The following is a 12,577-nucleotide window of genomic DNA, read 5'->3' on the forward strand; positions in this document are numbered from 1 at the left end:
AGCTGTTGTAACATTGGCAAGACATTTTGCTATCACAAATACTCCTGAAAATATGATTACTTTATTATAGTGAACACACACAAAATGCTATGTGCATAGAGCACGTGCATGGTGATCGCAAACCGATATACATGTAAATGCAATGCATAGAACGGAGTGTTCACGATGCTTTTGAAGCCCTTCATAAAATTTGTCCTGTCCTGCAGCAACCGCCCTGTCTAAGCATGCCCAAGCATGCCTGGACAAGATAGAAAACTTTTCAGCTTACATTATGGGCAACATTTTAATTGACTTGAAATATAAATTGAAATAACAAATATAGGTGAGTTCAATAAATGGCGCATGATCGGACATTTCATGGTGATTTTCATTTCAGCAGCCCAAAGTCCATAAGATACACCAAAATGTATTCAGGAAGCAGAATCCTTGTTGTCCAGTGTTATTGGCCATTTTGAAGAGCAGAGTTTCAGGGGAAATTGGGTTTCACAATTTGTCTGTTCTGTCAGCAAATAAGATCTGCAATTTTAAAAAAATCAGTCCCTGCAAACAAGTTTTATGTGTTACGCTTGTCTTATTTGGGAAAGATTTACATTGGAGTCTGAGGCGGGGGGAGGGGGGAAGGATCCTCAGTGGAATAAAAATCCAGTAGGAGAAAGGGAAATAAAATTTTCCAATATACAGTAATCACTCTGGGTTACTAGCAATGTTTTTTCTTTGTTTAACTGAGAAATTTTGTTCTTTTTAAAAATCTTTATATAATTTAGTTGTTCTTGTTGTGGTGTGTGTATTCCATATTGAATCAAAAATTCATTTATTGTCCTTGGTGACTATGTGAGATATTTAGTATCTAGATGTTGGTTATGTGTTGATAACTACAGCAAAGATATTTTTCCCTTCTCAATGAAAATGAAATACAGGAAATATAAATTCAGTCTTAGGAATGATTATTATTTGAATTGGCTTGGGTCATAATATTCAAGATTGGCCAAGAATTTTACTTGTTTCTGTCCAAATTCTATTTTGTGACTAGAGTATGTTTTACCTGGGCATTATTCAGCTACAAGGATTACAACTTAGTTCACAAATACATTCATATTTTTCAAAAAGAGTTACTGTTCTTCTATTTAACATGTAAAATCTCTTTATTTGTTTGGACATGTATCACTGTATAATTAGATATTCCTGTTGTCCTGGTCTCTGAATTAGAAAAGCCTTGTGATGCTTTGGTTTATAAATATATATTTTAAATACGAAACCAAAACTACTTTGAAACATTAATAATTTGTTCTGATTTTGTTTCTTAGGTTGAATGTGTTTGATGTGACATTGTTCCATGGTATAGTGTCACTGGATTTGTTAAAGCAGTTCTTCTACTACACACTAACTCAGATTCTCACCTTTAATCCCGTGCTTGAAGGTAAAGACTAGAAGTTTTTGAAAGTGCTAAACTTGTATTATATTGGCCCTTATTTTGCCACATGCAGCACTCTACTGAAATATACACTTGTCCTGTAGTGATCTTAAGTGTTCTTGTAAAGAAGAACTTTGGTGAAAGCTTCCTTGTTGGGTCTTCATGGAACTATCTTAGTGCAGTGGGGTCACACACTGAGCTTTAACAAGCCTTACACATGAAACAGCTGGCAGGTAACATAGTGATGATCCCAGCTTTGTTGTCTTTAAAAGTTATCAAGTATTTTCAATGTTATTGACTATCCATTCAAAATTTTTTAAACAATTTATTGAATGTTTAAAAAAAGGCTCTTGAAAACACTTTTTTTCCTTGGGCAATTCCTATGGATCAAAGATGACTTGCTGTAGAAATCGTATATTTTTTCTGGGATATTCATTTGTCACTATGGGGCAGCCATTTTGCTGACTCTTTGGCAAAGCCAGAAGCATGTTGGTCAAACGTTGATACAGGATATACAGGTTGATTGGAATAAATCATAGATTTACAAAGAATTGAAATGGCTAGTAAAATTCTGGTGGAAAAACCTAAATTGTTACATATGTTCATCCTGTATTATTACTGTAATTTTGTATCTTACCTCAACAGTTCATTTATGGTGTTGCTGCCATTCTTTAGCATTACTAAAATAGTTTTACATTAAAAAAAATTAGATCTATTGTACAGATACAATGTTCATTTTTTTTCTGCTTGTGTTCCTTTCTCATGATGACATAGGTAGTATTCTGTAATGTCATTTCATTGATAGGACTTTGTATCAATGCCAGTAAAGGCATTCAAGGTTAGAAATACTGTGTTTTTATTTAAACACCATTGTCTCAATGTAATGCCATGGCATTTCTGTTACAGCTGCACCTGGTTTTTCAGTATTGTTACTGAATTTTGGGAACAATACAACTGGAAAAAAAAGAAATCACTTGCAATTGACATTATCACTGTTGACTAGATGATGTTTAACTAGAGCTGACACTGTGATACTGACCTATGGATGATAATGGTTCCTGTCTTCGTGTCTCTCATAATAAGGCTGATTTTGGCTGCCCCAAAAAGGACTTGTCTGACATTGCTCACTCTTAGCAGTCCCTGATGGATGAACAGTTCAATCCCCCTTACTCGTAACTTCATTTCTGAAAATGGATTTGTGAACCTTTGGTTCTTTACCTTGGGTGACATGGCTGATCATAAAGCTGAACCGTTCACTTCTTCTTTAGAAAGAGCATGGACAAAATGGTGAATTCTGATTCATGGATCTTACCTAGGATACTGAAGGAATTGGTTCTAAATAATGATTTGGCCAGAAGAAAACATTACATAAATCTTTAATATTTCATCTGTTTTTAAGCATCAGATGCTATTCGCATGCAAGGAGAATGGTGCTTTGCGAAAACGAAGACTATTCTAACAACATTGTACAGGAAGGTAATTAACTATGATGACTATTTTTAAAATTCGTTACATGTATGAGAAAGTGAAATTATTTCAAATACAAGGAATAAATAATTGTACTTTTTGGTTAATTTATGGAAAGTATTAAGAAAGAATGGTCTAACAAATCTGGAGCATTATAAAAATGCACTGTATGTGATCTGCAGCAGATGGAGAGCAACCATTTACACCTAAACAGTCCCCCATTGCAAACATTATTTGAATATTTTCGGGTATCTCAAAGGTCTATAGATGTGAGGAAATGCAGCAGCAAGGTTATACAGATTACAGAGGAGGAGGTGTTTACTGCCTTGGGGCAAATTAGAGTGGATAAATCCTGAGAGCCCAGCAAAGTGTTCCTTCAGATCTTCTGCAGAAATTGCAGGTCCCTAGCAGAGGATAATTGAAAACATCCTTAGCCATGAGTAAGGCACCGGAGGATTGGAGGATAGCTAATGTCCTTCGTTGTTTAAGGAAGGCTCTAGGAATAAGACAGAAAATTATAGGTTGGTGAGTCTGACTCAGTTGTGGGAAAGTTATTGGAAAGCATTCAAGGAGACCAGACAGGGACTGATTAGGGATAGTCAACGTGGCTTTGTGCATGGAAGGTTGTGTCTAACCAATCTTACAGAGATTTTTGAGGAAGTTACGAGGAAAGTTGATGAAGCAAAAGCAGTGGATGTTATCTAAATGGACTTTAGCAAGGCCTTTGATAACGTCTCGCATGGGAGGTTGGTCAAAAGGTTCAGTTGCTTGGCATTCATGTTGAGGTAGTAAATTGGATTAGACATTGGTTTCACGGAAGAAGCCAGAGAGTGGTTGTAGGTGATTGTCTCTCTGTCATGGCTTGCAGCGGGATCTGAAAAAATGGGCTGAAAAATGGCAAATGAAAAAATCTGCAGATGCTGGAAATCCAAGCAACACACACAAAATGCTGGAGGAACTCAGCAGGCCAGGCAGCATCTATGGAAAAGAGTACAGTCAACGTTTCGGGCCAAAACCCTTTGGCAGGACTGGAGAATAAAAGCTGTGGAGTAGATTTAAAAGGTGGGGGGAGGGGAGGGAGAAACACCAGGAGATGGGTGAAAGCTGAAGGGGGAGGGATGAAGTAAAGAGCTGGGAAGTTGATTGGTGAAAGAGACAGAAGGCCATGGAAGAAAGAAAAGGCGGGAGGAGCACTAGAGGGAGGCAATTAGTGGGCAAGGAGTTAAGGTGAGAGAGGGAAAAGGGGATAGGAAATGGTGAAGGGAGGTTCGCATTACTGGAAGTTCGAGAGATTGATGTTCATGCCATCCCAAACAGAATATAAGGTGTTGTTCCTCCAACCTATGTGTTGCCTCATCATGGCGGCTGAGGACGCCATGGATGGACCTGTTGGAATGGGAAGTAGAGTTGAAATGGGTGGGCACTGGGAGATCCCGCATTTTCTGGCAGACGGAGCGTAGGTGCTTGCGAAGCAGTCTCCTAATCTACGTCGGGTCTCACTGATATACGGGAGGCCACATCGGGAGCACCAGACACAGTACATGACCTCAACAGACTGACAGGTGAATGTTGCCTTACCTGGAACGACTGTTCAGTAGTGAAGGAGGAGATGTGGGGGCAGGTGCAGCACTTGTTCAGCTTGCAAGGATAAGTGCCAGGAAGGAGATCAGAGGGGAGGGACGAATGGACCTCTCCTTCATTCTAGAATGAAAAGCTTTATCCTGAGTGCAGATACGGTAAAGATAGAGGAATTGAGAGAAGGGGATGGTGCTTCTACAAGTAACAAGATGAGAAAATGGCAGATGGAATTTAATGCAGATAAGCTTGAGGTGTTATACTTTGGGAGGACCAGTCAGGGTGGGTCTTACATGGTGAATGATAGGGGACCGAGGAGTTCGGTAGAACAGAGGGATCTGGGAATGCAGATCTATAATTCCTTGAAAATGATGTCACAGGTAGAATGGTTGTAAAGAGAGGTTTTGGCACGTTGGCCTTCATAAATCAAAGTATTGAGTACAGGAGATGGAAGACATCTTGAAGTTGTATAAGAGATTGGTGAGGCCTAATTTGGAGTATTGTGTGTAGTTTTGGTCACCTACCAACAGGAAAGATGTAAGTAAAATTAAAAGAGTGCAAAGAAAATTTACAAGGATATTGCTGGGATGAGAGGACCTGAGTTGTAAGGAAAGGTTGAATAGATTAGGATTTTATTCCTTGGAATGTAGATAATTGAGAGGAGGTTTGATAGAAGTATTCAATATTGTGAGGGGTATTGATTGGGTAAATGCAAGCAGGCTTTTTCCACTAAGGTTGGGTGAAACTACAACTAGAGGTCATGGGTTAAGAGTGAAAGGTGAAGTGTTTAAGGGGAACATGAGAGGGAACTTCTTCACTCAGAGGGTGGTGAGAGTGTGGAACAGGTTGCCAGCACAAGTGGTGGGTGCAGGGTCCATTTCAACACTTAAAGAGAAATTTGGTTAGGTACATGGATGAGAGGGGTATGGAAGACTGTGACCTGGTGCAGGTCAATGGAACTAGGCAGGTTAATGGTTCGGTATAGACTAGATTTGTAAAGCATTGTTGAAGTACAATATAAAACTAAAAGGTAAATTCCACTTTGTAAAATTTACTGTCTAAATAACAATTGAACTTCCTGTTTACTGAATCTTTATTCTTTGATTCTATGATGTAAGTTTGCTCTTGAAGCTTTGTTCTGCTTTTTTTTAAACAATGAGCAAAGCTTCAGCTTCTTCTCTGTTCTGGATGTGATATTGAAGTAACTGGACCGAGGCAACGCCCAACAAGTATTTGGTATGGCCATCCACTGCAATGGAGATGAGAATATACCTGATGACCTGAAGCAGATTGACAAATTATTTTTGGCTTTGAAACATAATTTAAAGATCCTGTTCATTATTAGTTCATTATTTTCACTATTTGTGCTTCTTTTCTTTTTAAGAAAGGGTTAGTGTAGATGGCTTTTACTCCAAAGCTCTTCAAAGCAATTTTAATAAAAACATATTTTCCCCTTCAAATTTTCCACATGACAGGCCTTGTCCCAAAATGTTGACTGTTCATTCCTTCCATAGATGCCGCCCAAATCCCCTGAGCTCCTCCAGTGTTTTCTGTGTTATTCTGAACATTTACAATCCTTTAAATTTACTGGTCTTAAGCATAGCAACATTTTAGCAACAGGCCAAGTACTTTAATCAAACCATTACACTGCCACATCCAATGCTTACGTCCATGTAAGTGAAGCAGTTCAAGATTTATTTGTATGAAATAAGCTAATGAGCAGATTGAGGATAAGTACGTATGTCCCAAGTGAATTACTATGGTTACAAGATAGTTATGATTGCCAAATCTGGAAGTCTGGTTATTTGCCAAGCTTGGCAATATGTTTGCAGATGTTTCAGCTCCAATCGAGAAGCCATCATCAGTGCACGGTCAATATCATTTGTATTTGACGTGGAAGAATAATTATTGTGTAAGGGCAGAAGTATCAAAAAAACGTATCAGCAGAAAATATAATGTTATGACTGATTTCAATTTCAGGTTTAAATGCCTCATAAGTTAACAATGCTGGGATATAAACTCAAATTGACCAAGCAGTTTGGACTTGGCTTGATTCACCAGACTATTATCTCAGAACTTTTGTAAAAGGGGGCAAGCTGTAATACTTTGCCTCAGTAATTTCTCTGTATTGGTCTCTGGACATCTCGGACTGGTGTTACTTTGGGTCAAAATGCTGTATTCCTAATGTCTGGTCCAAGGTAGTTAAATAGACATTAATATTCTGCACTTTTACTAGGGTCATTTTATCCCCCTTTTTCCATCTCTCCAGGAAGATTAAACAAAGAATAAATCTGTGTCTTCCAGTCAGTCAATCACTAATACATTTACTACCCTGGCTAGTTCAGTACCTTTCTTCCTTAATTTCTGAAACCAGGAAAAGCCTCTAGTCAATATGTTTCATTGTGCGATTACAATATGTAATTGTTGGATAGCTGAAGCTTTGCCTTTTACTTTCTGATATATATTCCATACCTTTTTCTTGTATCTTCTATTCCATAGATACTATGAACAGTAATAATATTGAAATTTTGCAAGCCCATTTCAATTTGTGTGTCAGTTTTGTGGATCAACATTGAATGTGCTTAACTTGTTTCTTGCTCTGCAGCTCTTTGTGCTATTCAGTGCAGAGGAGTTGGTCATTCATCTTCGGCAGGTTCTGGAGACCCACGAGGTGAACTGGCAGAATATACTGTCCTGTGCTTCTACCTTGTTGATCTGCCAACCACAGACCCAAAAGCTATTGAAAGGTAAGAAATGACTTGGGTAAGATGGTAGTAGTATAAATTGGTCCTGACACCTATGTTAGGATGCTGTCTGTTCATTGACTGTTGCTCAGTGTTTAATATCGTTGTTCCTACAGTCCTGATTGATAAGCTACAGAACCTAGGCCTCTGTACCTCCCTCTGCATTTGGATCCTTGACTTTCTAACTGGAAGACCACAATCTGTAAGGATTATTATTAATACCTCGTCCTCGCTGAGATCAACACTGGCACACCTCAGGGGTGTGTGCTTAGCCCACTGCTCTACTCCTATACCCATGACTGTGTGGCCAGGCATAGCTCAAATACCATCTAGAAATTTGCTGATGATACAACCGTTGTTGGTAGGATCTCAGATGGAGATGAGAGGGCGTATAGGAGTGAGATATGCCAGCTAGTTGAGTGGTGTCGCAGCAACAACCTTGCACCCAGTGTCAAGATGAAAGAGCTGATTGTGGACTTCAGAAAGGTAGGACAAGGGAACACGAACCAATCCTTGTAGAGGGATTAGAAGTGGAGAGAGTGAGCAATTTCTAGTTCCTAGGTATCAAGATCTCTGAGTATCTAATTTAGTCTCAACATATCAATGCAGCTATAAAGAAGGCAAGACAGTGGCTGTATTTCATTAGGAGTTTGAGGAGATTTGGTTTGTTACCTAAGACAGTCAAAAAACTTCTATAGCTATACTGTGGAGAACATTCTAACGGGTTGCATCACTGTCTAATATGTGGGGGGCTACTGCAAAGGATTAAAAGGAGCTACAGAATTTTGTAAAATTAGTCAGTTCCATCTTGGATACTAGCCTCTGCAGTATCCAAGACATCTTTAAGGAGCAGTATCTCAGAAAGGTGGCGTCCATCGTTAAGGACCCCCGTCACCTAGGACATGCCCTCTTCTCATTGTTACCGCCAGGAAGCAGGTCCAGAAGCCTAAAGGCATACACTCAGTGATTCAGGAACAGCTTCTTCCCCTCTGCCATACGAATCCTAAGTGGACATTGAACCTATGAACACTACCTCATTTATTAAAAAATATATATTGCTTCTGGTTTAGCACTTTTTAATCTAACTAATATACATATACCTACTGTAATTGATTTACTTAATTTCTCTATATTATCATGTATTTCATTGTACTGCTGCCACTAAGTTAACAAATTTCACAACACTTGCCAATGATATTATACCTGATTCTGATTATGTACATCATGTGATACTGCCTCATAAAGTGTTTGTCTTGTTTTGTTTGTTTTGATTAAATGTGGCCTGGATTACTGGGCAATGGAGGCCAAGACTGATGATTCAGTGATCCAGGTTGAAATCCCACCATGTCAGATGTTAAAATTGAATTCAGATATTTAAAAAATGAAAATATGACCACAACCATCTGATTTACTGGTATCTAGCAGGGGAGAAAATCTGTGATGCTTTCATCTGTCCTATGTAACTCTAGACTTGCTCATGTGGTTGACTTGTAAATGCTCTTGAAATAACCTGGCAAGTCGCTCTGAGGAAGGGCAATTGGTGACTGGCAAGAAATCCTTGAAGATAAATAAGTGGTTAAAGAAAATATAGGCAAAGAATGTAGTTGAAGTCCATCAATCTGTTTCTAGTAACAGTCAAGGAGGTAACAGCACCAAACAAGAGAATACAAAGTATATAGTGAAAATGTACCACTTTTTAAAAAAAAGATGTAGCTGCAGTATTAAACTTTGTATCCAGTGTACTGGGGAATTGGGATTGCAAACTCAAATTTAATAAACTATTAGCTAATCTCTTGGGATGATGCTTATGGTAAATTAGTAAAAATATTTTCCCCTGTAGTTCTCTGTTATAAATACTGTGGAGACCTGTATTCCACTCCATCCAATAACACCTGTATCCTTCATAGCTTTCACATTAATTAATGTTGATTAAACTGAAAGAAGTTTAACTTAAACAGTGGAGTGAACAATTAATGCAGGATTTCTATTGACTACTGTACTGTTAATGCACAAATGCTGAAATACACGTTAATTAACTTTTGACATGCTGTGAACAGTTAATTTAATTCCTCTGGAATTGGGCTGTCAGTGTATCAGATGAGGTAACCTTGCTGTGAAGGATCAAATTCTATTTTATCTTAGAAAATATTGGACTGTATTGATTTGACTGTAATCACGAGACATATGTCCGCAATCAGCTATGTGGTTTTGCTGTTTATTGATTTCCTGCCATTTAGTGCTTTAATCCAAGGATGTCAGATTATGATCAGCAAACCACAGGGTAAAGTGCCCATCTCCGTTCTCTGAGCCTCAAAGTTCAGAGGCTTTGGTTCACCATTTTGAAGCCAATCACCTAGCTCACTCCTTTAAGCAAATAAATATAGCTCTGCCTTCAAAAATACTGCTGTCTAATTTACATTCCAATCCTTGTTTCATCAGAGAATAAGTATTTGTTTTGCATCTTTCTGTATGTTGTATGGTAAAGAAGCTGCCTTAGTGTACCACCTGAGATGAAAATGTAGTTTTGAACAAAAGCTGAGATTCTCTGAAAGCATCTGAAATCCTAGGATAGATCCAGAGGCGTACATTCAGTGACAACTGAAGGGTTCACAGTCTTTCAGCAGCAGAAGACAAGTACTTTAATCATTATGGATCACTCTTAATTTCAGCAGGTCAGATTTTTTACTGAGGACTAAATCTTTCGTCTTTTCCCAGAACTGCTGGCTAGCCTACTGCTTAATTCCTTTGAGAATTATGAATTGGAGAGCATAATCACTGCATTCCTACTTGTACGACAGGCTGCACTGGAGGGACCAGCAGTTTTTATCAGCTATTCAGAATGGTTCAAGGTGAGGCTGGATGTTTAGACAAAACATACAACAACATGTGCCGTGTTTTAAAGGAAAAGCACATCCCCTTTACCTACAGTATAAAGACAATAATTGATTCACAGTAAGACTCAGAAGGAAGCTAATTGAGAAAGAATTGTCCAATGCCATGGCTTTCCAAGTATTATTTAAAGGTGAGGAGACGATCGGCTTCTACAGCCTAAGCAGAGAAATTCAGACACCCTCTTCATAGTGAGGAAAATTAGCCCTCCTCTGACCCTTCTATTAATTACTTTGTATCTCTGACTTTCATCTACAGCTGATTCTATATCAATCCTGCCCGTTTTATTAACATTTTAAAACTGTATATTAACAATATTATCTTACTCATGTGAACTGGAAACTTTTGAAGTAATTATTGATGTGACAACTTGTATGTTTCCATAAAAAGTTAAAGGACAAAGTGAGAAAGGAGTACTTTGGAAAAGCAAGTTAGCTTTATTGGGCAAGACAATTGAGGACTCCCCCATGATTTTGCATGTGCTCATGTCGATTTAAAACAAATGTGTCCCGATTTCTTCATTATCCCTCATTATTCAATCGGCCCTGGAAAAGCAAGCCTGGATAATCTGTTCCAGCAACCTTTGTGCTGTTCCAGATCTTATTTAAAGCTTCCCAAGTAGGGCATAAATAACTATTTGGGACCCAAGCTCTGGACCTTTTGTGTTCAGATAAGGTTTTGAATCTGAATGCAATGAATGGACCATTCTTTCTTATCATTTGTTCAAAGAATAGATTTCAAAGAGAAACTTTAAAATTGCTATTTGGTTTTTATCTACTAATATCCTAAGTAAGGAATTGCTTGTCTGGGTTCCATTGCTGAAGTGGAATGAAGAGATGTAATTGGCTGCACTTGAAAGCTGTGGTCTTAAAAAGCACCAAAGGTTATGTAATTTCTATTCTGTATGTCATTATATTATTCAAACATAGGCAATTAGTGGACAGTTGGCTACACTAAAGAATCATAACAGATGAACAATTGCCAGATTAAATGGCTTTTAACCTTCCGATTTACTGTAAGCAGTAGTATTCATCTTGTCCTAATTGGAAAACCATCTGACATTGCTACAGCAAAGTTCTATAAATTACTTTGGCAAAATTATTGTCTTTATACTGTTGTTCTCTTTGTATTCCTCTCCACTCTCTGCAGATGTTCAGAACGTTGTGTATTTGTATTACGTTATGATGGATGAAATGTTATTTTTAATCCTAAACTAGAATTCTCCACCTAGTATAATGGTTTTCTTCACTTTCCCTGGTTTAATGTATCTCTACCCCCACAGTGAATGTGGAAGGACAGGGGTCTCACTGGGACTCAATTATGTACTCGAATCTTCCAATTTAATTATTCCAGTTAGGTTCCATCTGTGGGAAAGAACCTGGAAGCAGCATGATCTAAATTAAATTCTTCGAATGTTCTTAGGTGGGGAATGTTTAATTTATTAGTTTTTTGTTGTTATGCTGTAAAGCTCTCCTGTGCAGTGGAATGATGATTTGGATCACCCAGCTCCCTTTATCCTGTAGCAGGAGTTTCATTCTAAGATTATATATCTAGTCTTTTGTATTATATGAATGTAAAGCAGTTTGTGGCATGCATTTTTAGCTGCAGTTGCTGCATGCAGATATGAATGGTAAATGTATCGTGGAGCAAGTCTATGACAGGGAATGGTGAATAAAGTGGCAGTAAAGACCTATGTCATTAGGGCCATCTTGTATTTTAAAAAAATACAAATAAATTGACTCGTGGACTTTTTAATGGGGACACTAAATACTTTTGGTTATTTGCAAAGATTGAAGTTGAAAGTCACCGATAGGTGGCTATACCTGGGGAGAGCATCTGAGACAAGTCAACTTCTGTACTGTACTCATTCCCTGATGAGGTTTATTCAAGTATTATTTCACTAAATATCTGTCAGCAGGAACCCTGGCTGTTTCTCTCACCTCCATCATCCCCAGACTTCTGCAATCTAACTTCATGCATGGCTTGTGTTGATTCAATGTGTAAGGCTTCAACTTGACAAACGTAATACTTGAAGACTGCCAGAGGTATCTTTTATTGATGTCTGTTGTTAAGACCATAAGACATAGGAGCAGAATTAGGCTATTTGGCCTGTCGAGTCTGCCCTGCCATTCAGTCATGGCAGATCCTTTTTTCTCCTCATCTGCCCCACTCCCCGGCCTTCACCCTGTAAGCTTTGATGCTGTGTCCAATCAAGAACCTGTCAAGCTCAGCCTTAAGTACACCCAATGACCTGGCCTCCACAGCTGCCTGTGTTAATAAATCCCACAAATTCACCACCCTCTGGCTAAAGACCACAAGAATATCTAGAGTTCTAAGTGGATAGGTTCTGTAGGGCAGTAAGACATTTGTTCTTTCTTTCTTTTTAAATCTTTTTATTGAGTAAGTATACAAAAAAGGTAAGCCATATAAACATTAATACAATGTTAAAGTATAATAAAATTCCAAAAGATAACAATACCAAAAAGAAAAT

General features: G+C 38.2%; 1 protein-coding gene across 2 annotated transcripts in view; it reads left to right on the forward strand.

Moving 5' to 3' along the window:
* The window catches only part of LOC134356239 (Fanconi anemia group A protein-like), a 128,611-nt gene that overhangs the window by 42,806 nt on the left and 73,228 nt on the right, over positions 1-12,577 (forward strand). For both annotated transcript variants that reach the window (XM_063067033.1, XM_063067032.1), the window contains exons 12-15: positions 1,305-1,417; positions 2,811-2,887; positions 7,059-7,200; positions 9,913-10,046. In XM_063067033.1, coding sequence (XP_062923103.1) covers positions 1,305-1,417; positions 2,811-2,887; positions 7,059-7,200; positions 9,913-10,046 — 466 coding nt within the window. The remainder of the gene's footprint in view (positions 1-1,304; positions 1,418-2,810; positions 2,888-7,058; positions 7,201-9,912; positions 10,047-12,577) is intronic.

This window comes from Mobula hypostoma, chromosome 14 (assembly GCF_963921235.1).
Source record: "Mobula hypostoma chromosome 14, sMobHyp1.1, whole genome shotgun sequence".
Taxonomy (NCBI): domain Eukaryota; kingdom Metazoa; phylum Chordata; class Chondrichthyes; order Myliobatiformes; family Myliobatidae; genus Mobula; species Mobula hypostoma.